Below are 13,274 nucleotides of genomic sequence, written 5' to 3' on the forward strand. Positions count from 1 at the left end.
AGCTTATATCCATTTCCCCTTGTCCTATCATTGGATGCCACTGAGAAGAGCCTGGCTCCATCCTCATGACAGTCACCCTTTACATATTTATAAACATTAATGAGGTCCCCCCTCAGTCTCCTCCAAGCTGAAGAGACCCAGCTCCCTCAGCCTTTCCTCATAAGGGAGATGCTCCACTCCCTTAATCATCTTTGTCATCCTGCACTGGACTCTCTCAAGCAGTTCCTTGTCCTTCTTGAACTGAGGGGCCCAGAACGGGACACAATATTCCAGATGCAGCCTCACCAGGGCAGAGTAGAGGGGGAGGAGAACCTCTCTTGACCTACTAACCACACTCCTTCTAATACACCCCAGGATGCCATTGGCCTTCTTGGCCACAAGGGCACATTGCTGGCTCATGGTCATCCTGCTTACACATAAGTACAGTGTACTATGAATTGACTGGCACCTGTAGATTTTAAGCAGCCTCACTCTGGTGTGTACTTTCTGAAAGCCAACATTTCAGCGTTCTAGTAGTAGTGCTTACGACAGCGTTCACTGAACCAACAGATCCCAGTTGGGAACAGGAATGGCTAACTGGCATTATGACAAATGTAGTGGACTTCAATGCATTAGTAGTATTCATTGTGGCACTTAGCTCTGTCCCTGATAGTGTTAATGGATACTCCATCCTAGTCTGAGCAGCAGCATTTTCATGGGAAAGAAAGATGTAAAAATTTGAATAATACAAACAAAAAGATAAGGGGCCAAATGAAGGAATGTGGCGTGATATTTCCAAGATACAAGCCTGTGGTTAACAGGAGACTGGTTACCTTTGTCAGGACAGTAATAATCATGACAGGTGTCATCGACCCACAAAACGCTGGTGAGCTGCTACAGTGCAAAAAATAATTGGAAGTGAGGTTTCTTTATATGTGAAGGGAAAGCCTTTAAACTTTGCTTATGTGGGAGAACAGCCATTTGTAATGTAGCTTGTTATTTCAGCAGTCATTGCAAACTGCTGACTTGCTAATTATAAATGTATACAACTATCACAAACATTTCCTGCTGCCTTTTTACTTTAAAGCACACTATTTATTAAAACAAGGAAAAAGAGCCTCATCTTTCATCGTGCTTCATTTTGTTACGTGCTTTCTCTCCCTTTCAGATTTTTGCTACAGAGGGCACAAAGCTTGCTTCAGCTCTTCATGCCTTGTCTGATCAGGTGATGTATGACCTCTAAAACACCCATTCAGTTATGACACTAGTGATACTGCTTAAAAGCTGGTCGTGTTATCTTTCTCCATTAACTTAATATTGGAGTCTTTAACACGGAGTGGTTTTGTCTTCCTGAAACACGTCAGGTACACGATGATGACAAACCTTTGGTTCTGTTGGAGGCCGAAAAACTGACCTCTGTGTGCAAGCAGCTCCAGATAACAGCTAAAGCTTCTGTTCAGGGTAAAAGTGCTACATTTTCAAAGGTAAGGTGAAAATTAAATATATTTTTCTGGAAGTAAGACCTAACTCGTTTTGAAATATAATAACTTACTAATTTATGCTCCTGTTAAAATATAGATTCATAGATTCATAGATTTCTAGGTTGGAAAAGACCTTAGAGATCATCGAGTCCAACCATCTCTAATCCCCATTAAACCATATCCCTAAGTAGATCATCCACCCTATTCTTAAACACATCCAGGGATGGGGACTCAACCACCTCCCTGGGCAGCCTATTCCAGTGGCTGACAACCCTTTCAGAGAAGAAATACTTCCTAACATCCAACCTGAATCTCCCCTGACTAAGCTTATACCCATTTCCTCTTGTTCTGTCTCCCAACACTAATGTAAAGAGCCCTTCCCCCACCTCCCCACCATCTTTTCTCAAGTATTTGTAGGCTGTAATCAGGCCTCCCCTCAGCCTCCTCTTCTCCAGGCTAAACAGCCCCAACTCCCTCAGCCGCTCCTCATAAGTTTTATTTTCCAGCCCCTTGACCAGTTTAGTCGCCCTTCTTTGGACTCGCTCCAGGAGCTCAATATCTCTCTTAAAGCGAGGGGCCCAAAACTGGACACAATATTCCAGGTGCGGCCTCACCAGTGCCGAGTACAGGGGCAGGATCACTTCCCTGCTCCTGCTGGTCACACTATTCTTGATACACGCCAGTATCCCATTGGCCTTTTCGGCTACCTGGGCACACTGCTGGCTCATATCAAGCCGGTAGTCAACCAACACCCCCAGGTCCTTCTCCGCCAGGCAGCTCTCCAGCCACTCTTCCCCGAGCCTGTAGCGATGCTTGGGGTTTTTATACCCCAAGTGAAGGACTTTGCACTTGGCCTTATTAAAGCTCATGCCATTGGCCTCAGCCCAACGATCCAGTCTGTTCAAATCCCTCTGAAGGGCCTCCCTACCCTCGAGCAGATCGACACAGCCTCCCAGCTTGGTGTCATCCGCAAATTTACTGAGGGTACATTCAATCCCCTCATCCAGGTCATTGATAAAGATGTTAAACAGAACTGGACCCAGCACTGAGCCCTGGGGAACCCCACTGGTGACCAGCCTCCAGCCAGATTTAGCCCCATTTACCACCACTCTTTGGGCCCGGCCATCCAGCCAGTTTTTAACCCAAAGGAGGGTGTGCCTATCCAGGCCAGCAGTTACCAGTTTCTCCACCAGAACACCATGAGAAACTGTATCAAAGGCTTTACTGAGGTCAAGGAAAACTACATCCACAGCCCTTCCCTCGTCAACCAGGCGGGTCACCCTGTCATAGAAGGTGATCAAATCATGAAACAGTTCATGACAGCTGAACTTCTTGGATTGACAGAGGACCATAAAAATTACAAACTACAAAATTTTATGCTGTTGTGCAAAATATCGTACACTGGCATCCAGCATACGTGGAAGCCTGGCAGTCAATAGCTTGGATAGTATTACCTCTACATGGTCGTATGAATGTTTTCTTTAGGGAGCATGGATATCCAGGTTTTGTGAAACTGGCGCAGTGGTCACAGACGTATCATTGATATTAATGTTTTAAGGAACAGTTTTCCTACCTCTAGCTCATCAACTTTACCAGCCTAAGAATCAGTAAAATAAGTAAGAGGATTTTTTTTTCTTCCTATTACTAAAAATACTGAAATTATCATTTGGATTTTGGACTTTACTGTTAGTGAAGGAGTTTGCAGAAATGTTTCCTAAGACAAAGATGTTCCTGGACTGCTCTTAAAAAAAAAAAAAAAAAAAAAAAAAAAAGGTGGAAAGGTGTCTGTAGGCTTCCACGACTTTATATTGCTTTTTACTGGTAAGAACTTCTTTCAAAGAACTTCTGTCAACACCTCTGACAACTTACACACTAGATAAAGAGAAGTACTGGAATTCTGCCATGCTGCAACTGAGAATTCTCAGCTGAATAATACGAGATGGAGTAATACTGTATATATTACTGTAATCCAGTAGAACTTCATTCAGAGAAATATGAACTGTAATTAAGCATATCTCACTACGAAAGGACTTCAGTGATGAAAATATTAATGAAGGTAATTTGTATTTCCACCACTGTAATAATTATTGTTGTTCAGTTTTTACTGATGCTTAACATAAACGTACCAAATTCCAAACCTCAATGACTCTATTACTGAAATACATGTTTGCTTCTCAGTAGGTAGGTAGTCTACCCTATCCTGTCCAGAGTTTGTTCTGATATTATTCGTATTTGTTTTAAGTAAATATATACACAGCTGCCATAAAAGTTTCAACATTGTTTACACGGTAAGTAGATCTGCAAACTTTAGTGGGGAACAGAGGTCAGGCTTTTTGAAGAACTTCAAGTATCCCTGAGCAGCAATATGATCAATGTGAGCAAGACCATTTCTGTGCATCTGGATGTTTGTTTCCAATGAACTAAGGAAAAGATGTTTCAGTTTTACAGCAGGGACTGAAACTGGCTAGAGGACCCAAGCCACTCAAAACCAAACCGATCATTTCAGGGCTACTGCTTGGTCTGTTTTATGCTCTCCAGCTAAACTAAATATGGGAGCTTCAGTCTGTTTTTACAGTGAGGTATCACTACATAGAGATAATGGCCTATCAAATTGCTTCTTGAGGGCCCAGACTTGTGACGTGTGCTGAGTGTTAGACTTCAGGCATAAACCGAAATGCTAACTTGTAGTGCAACTCATATCAAAGTAAGGCTTACATGATGCATGACTTTGTAAATCATGCTGACAGGACATAAAACAAAAGGAAAAACATGAAGAATTGTGATGAATCACACTTAGATGGTAAGAGCTCATTTCCAAGACAGTTATATTACTGTTTAATATTACATTACTATTATTTCCTTCTCCTGGGATGTGTGTTATTCCCTTCTGCTTCCTAGCTCAAGTCTTGCCTTACAGAAGGGATGCTGTTGCTTTATGTGTATCATATAGAGAAATTCAAAAAAGCCAGGTAAAACCTTTTTTAATTAGAAGGGATTTATGAAGGAAAAATATTACCTAATCAAGCTTGAAATAGATTATCATCTCATGCATTAAACAATTGCCTAATAAAAGTAATCATTAGTCTTACTCAGCTCTGCTTTGTTTAGGTTGATGCATGCATTCTGAAAACAAGGAATGTGATGACTCTGTTATGCCAGCTTCTTCCACTCTGCTACAAATTACTGAGGAAGGTGAGTACTTGGTTCCTCCGCAATACTTTAAAAGTTTTTTGTGGGGGGTGTTGTTTGGTTGGTTTTGGGTTGGGGTTTTTTGGTTTGGTTTGAAGAAATCTTTTTTTTTATATATATACAGAAAAAAGCAGGAAATGGCTGTCTTAAACCTGCTCCACCATGGAGAGAAGACAGAATACGAACTGGTACAAACGCACATACTCCAGAAAGGAGAAATGAGACATTTGGCATCAAGTCTTTAGAAAGTCATGTAACAAACATGAAGTTTTTAGAGAGCAAGTAATTATAGCACTTAGAAATGCAGGAACTCCCCTTTGAAAATAACACTTGCTGAATTTTCAATATTGCTTTCATTTGTGGAAAGTCAGACCAGGTTAATTTGAATTAAAACTGTTGACCTCTGTCACATCTAATAGATGTCCCATTACTTAGCAATTACAACACCAACACTAGTCTAATCATTACGTATTTTTATAATGTGAATGCCTTTCCTATGCTCACTATTGATACCAGTTTTGTAATTAATGCTTATGAATGTCTTAATGGATGTTTCAACCCAAAGATGCTGCTAATAGACATTTTATATAAAAGAACCTTGTGCTGCATATGCTATATGTAACACTACTGTTGAAGTATGTAAACTCATGTCTGGCCTATTTCAGTCTGTGTATTTGATCAAGCAGAATCAGGAATATAGTCTGAAAGGCTGTGGCCTCAAGCACTGAAATGTTACCTTAGTTACGAGTTGTACCTGCAATGAAGTAGTTCTAGCAAAAAAAAACCCTCTTTCAGTAGCTGCACTCCTCAATTTTAATCTTTTTGACATGATTCATGTTTCCAGGTGTATTTGTAAGTGATTAATACTCTTGCCTCAAAACCTGTTTCTTTTACTATCTTTATTTGTAGATGGCAGCTGTTGCTTCCTTTTTGATTAAAACTTACTGAGCAGAATTTGAATTGCATGTAGAACCACTGAAGTATTATGTAAATGTCACGTTACACCATTGAAAATAGAAGAAAACAGATACCGATTAAGACAAACTTCTGTACAAAGGGCATTATTTGACTTCAGGATGCCATGAAAGTATAACCTGGTGTGAAATACATATTTTCAAGTTGATCTATCTGCTCTTTGTACATAAGCTTCTGTTGCATTTTTATTTTCAATTCACCTTTGTCAAACTCTGTATTGTATTAATTTAGCTAAATTAAGTGATAGATAAATCATATGATTTTTCTGTATGTATTATGCTTGCACTGAGCAAAGCTGCCTGTGGAACATAAATATTCTCCAACATATCATTCTATGCCTATTTAAAAACTTGCAGTGCTAGAATTCAGAGAAAAAGAAAAAGCATTTTAGTATACAAACTATTTGAACTGGTTTATTCTTGTATAAATCAAGCTTTTATGTTCCACTTTTAAAATCAGGCACTAGGCCTTTCAATACCATGAAAGTTACAGTGCACAATAAAAGTAGCTTATTTAGTATCAAATACAGATGATAGCTGTATAATTAATTTCATGAAGAAGAATTAAGACGTTTCAACAGAACTTCCTCGTACTCCTTCTGTGTCAGAAGTCCTTGAGTTATACTCTTGCTTTCTTCGAATTTGGGTAGAACCACTGCAATGTATCCCTCGGTTGATGGCTAAAAAAGCAAGACTGAAGTTAGTAGTGAAATAAAAGTTAGAAAATAAAAAGCAAGAAAGTTTCTTACCTTTTCTTGCAGAATAGCTGGATTGCTAAGAATGTTTTCATTCACTTCAATCAGTCGACCTCGTATACAACTGCAAAAGTGTTACATTTCAGTAAATGTGCATGGTATGTCAAGGTAGGAATTGAAAAGAGCAAAATCTGACCTATAAATGGTGTATTCCTCTCCATCTGATGAAGATATCCTGCACAGAGGGGCAAGTTCTGTTAAAAACTGAGCTCCCTGCATTTGAAAAAAAAAATATATATATACACACTATATATATATATACACATTTTTAATTACACAGGGCTTTTAAAAGTACTACCATCAGCAACACAAGAAGTTTGTAAGCTTCAGAACAAAGCAAGGAAGTGTGATAGTAACAGGTCATGGCAAGTTTCATAGCTGTGTTACCCTACAGAAGGGAATATGACAACGTAGTTATGTGCACAGATAGATTAGAAGCTTGTAAGACCTTAGAAGTTTAGTCAAAATTAAGTTTCTTGTAGTTTAATTAGATTAAAATCAGCAGAGAGGAGAAAACCAGCACAGCTGAATTTTAATATAACCAACATCTTTGAAAACCCACCATGAAACACACTGAACTAGCCCATCTGCTCTCCAGGTCTGTTTGACAAAAACAATAGTCTCCAAAATCCTTGGCACTTCAGTGGAAACAAATTTTTATTTATGAAGTCATGTTTTAGGTCCCTTTATATACTATGAAAACATTACAAAAAGTGACTGTTGGCCTTGGTCTGAGCAACACTAGAAACCACTGGTGCTGTAGGAGCTCTGGAAGACCCTTGCTAGGACAGTCAGACAGGCACCTCTTAAGGAAAGTCGACATTCTTTAACTGTGGAGGGGCTGTTTTAACATAACATGCAAAGGTAACTTGCTAGGTTTCTGTCCTAGAAAGGACAGAAAGTCTCAGGAACTGTGAGAGATGAAAATGAAAACTAACCAAATCAAAAAGCCATACCCTTTTTGACTTCCCGGAGACCTTATTCTGGAGTCTGCTACAGTTGGCACTGATTTGGTAGTTAATGCTTGTAATCGTTTTTCCATTTTGAAGAAGAGGATGGGCTTCTGCCAAGGTGATGACACAGATTCTGCAACAAGAAATGTAATCATTATGCCGTAGTTGTGAGAAGCCATGCTCTCATGTGCTCTAAGCCAGCTCCACAACATTCTCTGCCTATACTGGTAGGATTTAAAACTGATACTGACCACTTCATTTGGGCTCCTAGTCTAAAACACTAGTGAGACTTTCTGTGTTTTGGAAGTGGTTCTGTACTTTTGTTCTGTAAGCACAGTCTCCTTCCCTCTGTAGTTTAGCAGGAATGTTACGCTGACAGTTCAGCCTGAGTCACAGAATGGGCACTTGCCAGGCCCAGGGAGGAAGCAAGGACAGACAGGTCTGGCTGACAGCATGGGGTTGAGTAGGGTAACCTAGAACACAATTTACCTGAGCTAATGAAGAAGAACAGAGGATAACTGTTGGCTGTTGATCGGAGACAAATTTTAGTTTCCCACTTACAAAAACGTCAGATACAGGATCAAACCTGACTCCCTTTCTTCAGGGCATCTTTCTTGACATCTGCTGTACCAAACTGAAGGAAAATTGCATTCTGACCTAGAGCAGCCCCCACAGAAGGTGCTTTACTTTGAGATACCAGATCATCAAAAGCAGTACACTTTTAGTTAAACAGAACTGCAGCTTTTAAATAGGCTAGAGCTCCTCTATCTCTTGTTGTACCCCACGTAAGTATACTTGGTTCACTTGTCTGCTGACAGCTGAAGTAGATACTCACTTTAGACGATCACGTAAAGCACAGGATGCTTTCACAGGAAAATGCAACACAAGGCACTATTTGTCAGGACAGCTAAAGGCTGTTAGTGGTGAGTAGTTACAGCAGATGAACCCTTCGGTGATCTGGTCTTTAGCTAACCTGCTGCTTGCATTTTATCTTTTCCTAAATGAGGGATATTTCTTGTCACACAACTGGAGTGGAGTGACAAGTGGAGACAAGCCCAGCTGTAGGGACTAGGCCTGCCTTCATCCCTGGGTTAGAGCCACGCTTAATGCACAGACATGGAGAGCTCAGACCTTGCCTATAAAAGAACAGAGATGACACTATCCTCCTGTTTAAGAAGAGCTTAAAACCCAGAGCAAGGACCAGAATTAACACGACAGTGACTGTCAAGGAAAACCATGACACAGAACCTGAGCTTTCCCTGCGTATGCCACATCCACCTCCCTCCGCTGTCACACCTCCCACGAGAGGGAGCTGGATCCTGGCAAACGCCTGCGGCATTGGCCAGCAGCTCAACGAAAGGGACCACAAAAAGCTACCTCTTCCTGACCCCAGCCTTGTGCTCAGGGGAAGATGACAAATCATCTATTTGAGCTGTCACCTATTAGAGCCAAGACTTGCCAAAAGAAAGTCAACAGGATTTTACACCACTTAGAAATATCAAACTGAGCCACAGCCTCATACATAATAATGATAAAATACTTTATATATTTCAGAATTCAAAATGGCAAAATAGTCTTCATAGACTTTTGAACAAGTGTTTATATTTTTATTTCCTTTGCCCTGTGTTAACAGGATTTAAACTGTTAATAGGAAGGGTTTTATATTTGACAACTGAGACTAATAATTACATACTTAGTATGTAGTGCAAACATGAGGGTGTCCTTTCTTGCTGTTGCTGTCATACCTGTTATTCCCAGGGACTCAGGTTTCTGCTTCCAAAAAATGAGAAACTGAACTGTGTGAAACAGCCCCAGCTCCGAAGGCTACACGGAGGCGATGGTTCTGCCCTGCGCCGAGCACACCCTTCCTGGCACTTGGAATTCTTAACAGGAGCAGGCAACCTACTGGGAACACCAAGTGCCTCCGTCTCGCCTTCCCTCAACACATGAGCAACTGCCAGTGCCTGTTTCTGTGCAGAGAGTAAGTTAAGTTCTGTTCTTCCCTCGGGGAGTAAACACCCCAGAAACGCTCAGGATGCCGCCAAGCCACCTGGCAGTCAGAACAGGCTGCAGCAGGGCGGCAGGGGCTGGGGAAGGTAAAGGTGAGTTATTGAGAGTTCAAACCAGGTACAGGCTCGATTTATTCCAAATGACTGGATATCCAGCTACGTCAAAGTAGAAACGATATATGACATTTTATTTCCTGCCTTGCACTCGCCGTCTGTAGTACACAAAACTACCATTAAAAGTAATTAAGTTGTATATAGAAAAAGCTAAATGTTTGTTCAAATTGAGCCAATTACTTTCCTAGAGATCAAGTTAAACAGACTACTTCTCAACGTCACTACAGAAGACTTTTGAAATGTTGCTCTCCTACTGCTGAAGGGGGTTGGAACTAGTTGATCTTTAAGGTCCCTTCCAACCCAAACCATTCTCTGATTCTATGATGTAAAGGGCCCTTTCAGCAGGAGATGACGCAGGGACGCGAGGGCAGCACTACAGACACTGAAGGACTCTTTAAAAAAAAATCACTTGAGCAATTTGGAGATAAAGAGTTCAAGCTGCACTGTTCTTACTGGAGTAGAATCATAGACTTGTTTAGATTGGAAAAGACCTTTAAGATCATCAAGTCCAACCGTTAACCTAACACTGCCAAGTCCACCACTAAACGATGTTCCTAAACACCACCTCTACATGTCTCTTAAATGCCTCCAGGGATGGCAGTAATTACTGTTCCAAGGACTAGTAATCAAAGGAAAGTGGAAGCCCGAGATTTCTGTCGCTCTCCCTGAAAAATCCAGGATCCCCTGGTATTTTCCACCTGTCCCACTCGAGGCGTTTCTGCAGGAGTGCAGCGTGTTGGTTTAACACCCCACCGGTGTTAAAGCTCCCAAGGGAGCTGCAGCAACCGCCGCTCCCGCCAAGCGCAAGGAAAAGGGGCGGCGGGCGGGTCTCGGCTGCTCGGGCTCAGCCCCGGTGCGCCGCCGGCAAGGGTCAAACAGGGAGGCGGGGGGCGGTTCCGTTTCCCGCCGGAAGGCAGCGACGCTTCCTTCTGTAAAGCGAGCCGGAGGCTTCCTAAGAGTCCGCACCCGCTGGCTCCGGGCTGACCCCGGCGCCGGTCCCCGGGAGGGCGGAGGCGGCCCGTCAACCCCGCCACGGCCCCGACCGCGCCACTCGCCTGTTGGAGTGCTGCAGCACGCAGAAGTCCTCGCACGGCCGCCCCTTCACGTCTGCAACAGGGCACAAACACGGGTGACCGCCCCGCCGCTGCCGCCCCCGGCCCCGGCCCCGCGCGCCCGGCGGTACCTGGCTTGTACCAGCGCGTGAAGTACCGCTCCGCGCCGCCCCGCGCCGCCGCCATGGCGCGCGCACGGCCCGCCCCGCCGGCGCGCCGCGATGACGGGCGGCCGCTCCCGCCGCGGAGGCGGGAGGCTCCGCCCGCCCGTCCCGCGCCGCGCCCGGGGGACGGAGGAGGCGCCCGGGAGGCGAGAGCGGGTCCACGGGAAAAAATCCGTTCGTCATCCCTCACCCGAGGGCGCGAGGAAGCAGTTCGAGTACGAGGCGGTCGTTGGTACAAAGTGTAAGGAAAAACAGTTTTACGTATTTAACTGTTTTTTTCCAAGAAGGTAAAGGAAAGACTTAATAGGCCAAAACTACACAAGCAAGGAAAACGCTCAAAACCCAACATTTGGTTCAGTGCTTTATTTTCTCTGGCACAGAGCAATTCAGTAACAGCTACAGTGATCATTATATGCACCAAAAAAAAAGTATTTTAAATAAAAACACATTTCATCAAAACATCTTTTTACTTCTTGCAAACGGAATGACCCACTTTCTCCACCAAAGTTTTAATCATGCCCGTCTCGCAGTTCAGGCAGCAGGAGAGCCACTGTGACACACATTTTAGCTTTGACTGTATTCAAAGTCAACATAATTCATCTGGGCTCCCACCCGCACTCGGCATCACGCTGAGGTGCCCTGGCTACAAGGGGACACAGAAACCATACCAGGACCTGAGCCCCACAGACCAGGTAAACGAGAGCTTCCACACCTCCAGCTTGTCTCTTGCTGCACACAGTAACTTCACACAACACCTCTTCTGTGCAAATACAGGTCAAAACTATTAGAAGGTGTCACAAATATCAAATAACTTTGATTCCAGCATTGTTTGTCTATTCTGTTCACCTGCATCTAGCACAGGCACCAAATAAGGCAGCTGTAACAACATATAAAATTAAGGTCTATGCCATAAGTAAAGTTCAGACAGACACACAAACCAGACACACTTCCATTTATCAGCTGAAATAGCAGCCAGGCACATGACAAACTGCTGCAGAAAAATACATATTTTATGCATAAAAATACAGGGCTGCTCAGAGGCTCTGCCCCGTGGAGTTTCCCAAACCATGAGTATTTTCAACACGAGTACATTGCAACAGATGCAGATTCTACTTTGTAAGGCTGACAAAAGAAAAAAAACAAACACACAAACAAGAAACTGTTGTCATCTCACTGGTACAAACCTAGAGCAGGCTTCACTCTATAGTCTTCTCAATTACTATTTTGGGCAGCTGTCATGGACATCTCTCCATCAAAGATTAAAGAGCACTGAACAGGTGGGATATGCTTATGGCTACCTTAGGGCTGTTTCTGCCCACAGGCTCTAGAGGCAATTTATTTTTCAGATTATCACATCAGAAATGTGTTTTGATATGCAGATATATTGATGTCAGTTGATTACACCAAAAGCCAGCCAAGAACTGATTGAAACTTGTAGATTTTTCTCCATCATATTTAGTCATCGATCTTAATCTTAGGCAACATGCCTGCTACCTATCTCCCACCCACCAGCAGGACAAGAGAAGCCCAGCTGAACTAGCACCTTGTAAAGTTGTAGGCTAACAGAAACCACTACTAAAAAAATTCGGAGAGAAGTGAGTTAGGACCTATCCAAGTGTGAGATCCCCCATGAGCAAGCGATGGAGCATGTCCGATTTCAGTAACAGCAGGTGGTGCGGGACAGAACACAGAAGACTCACGAGCTAAAGCCCACTGAACTGATGGTGGTTTGCCAGGCCAGCAGCAGTAAATGCAGTGCCTAAGCCCTACAAAACACACTAGGATGCAGTGAGGTTGTATCTCAGACACTGCATTTCAGCAGAACAGAGCTGTGATGAGAAGTCTGGAGGGAAGCCGGAGGTGAAGCCATACAGAGGTTTTTACCCCAGGAATGCATCTTGCTTGTGGGATGCAGTACTGGAGCATGAACTGCAGCACAGCAGCTCCAGCAGTGACCAGAACCATTACCCCCAGCAAAGGCAACATAGATTTAAACAGGACAGCATCACATCAGACCACTCCAAAGGGTGGCACATTCAACTGCAAGAGGGAGACATCTAGAAGATACTTCCAGAAGAAAAGCAGCTGCATTTTGAGAGATCTGGAATGAAGTGGGACCACCAAGATGGGAGGGCAGTACATGAAAAGGCAGTAGTCAAGGCATGAAAAACTCAGTTTTGACAGGCTGTGTGTGTTGGGGTGAGGCTGGACTTTTTGTTTTTCTGAAGAAAGTAGCGATATACATACATCACAGACTGAACAGCTTTCAATGAGCCAAAGATTCTGGTACTCAAGCAAAGGAACGATGAAGATCAGCAGCTGGGTTTTAACCATAGTTTTAGCTACAACCAAGTCAGGAAATGGTCATAGCACAGGTAAGGGATAAGAATTTAGATAACTTGGAAAAAAAACCAGAAGTTACCGTCTCTTCAGAAACAGTTCAAATGAACTAACAGTTTAAAAGCATGCAAGATACAGAAGTAATGGTAGATACATAACCATTTTTCATCATACTCACAGGTATTACCAATTCAAGCTTGGGAACACTAAAATACAACTGCCGAAAGAAAAAAGAAAAAGAGCACAGGACAGATGATCAAGGAT

The 13,274-nt window shown here is 43.0% G+C and overlaps 2 protein-coding genes across 2 annotated transcripts in view; one reads left to right on the top strand and one right to left on the bottom strand.

The window, feature by feature from the left end:
* The window catches only part of CTNNAL1 (catenin alpha like 1), a 61,137-nt gene extending 56,202 nt beyond the window's left edge, over window positions 1–4,935 (top strand). Inside the window, exons 16-19 of the mRNA XM_086609149.1 lie at window positions 1,148–1,204; window positions 1,344–1,463; window positions 4,569–4,652; window positions 4,774–4,935. Coding sequence (XP_086465275.1) covers window positions 1,148–1,204; window positions 1,344–1,463; window positions 4,569–4,652; window positions 4,774–4,935 — 423 coding nt within the window. The remainder of the gene's footprint in view (window positions 1–1,147; window positions 1,205–1,343; window positions 1,464–4,568; window positions 4,653–4,773) is intronic.
* A 1,100-nt stretch (window positions 4,936–6,035) lies between these two features.
* Window positions 6,036–10,692, bottom strand: ABITRAM (actin binding transcription modulator). The gene is made up of 6 exons (XM_086609150.1): window positions 10,638–10,692; window positions 10,510–10,561; window positions 7,335–7,464; window positions 6,515–6,591; window positions 6,373–6,442; window positions 6,036–6,303 (listed from the first exon to the last, which is right to left on the bottom strand). Exons 1-6 carry the CDS (start codon window positions 10,690–10,692, stop codon window positions 6,175–6,177), a joined length of 513 nt encoding a protein of 170 aa, XP_086465276.1. The 3' UTR covers window positions 6,036–6,174.
* Window positions 10,693–13,274: the final 2,582 nt, after the last annotated feature.

This window comes from Tauraco erythrolophus, chromosome 3 (genome assembly GCF_009769465.1).
Source record: "Tauraco erythrolophus isolate bTauEry1 chromosome 3, bTauEry1.pri, whole genome shotgun sequence".
Classification (NCBI taxonomy): Eukaryota; Metazoa; Chordata; class Aves; order Musophagiformes; family Musophagidae; genus Tauraco; species Tauraco erythrolophus.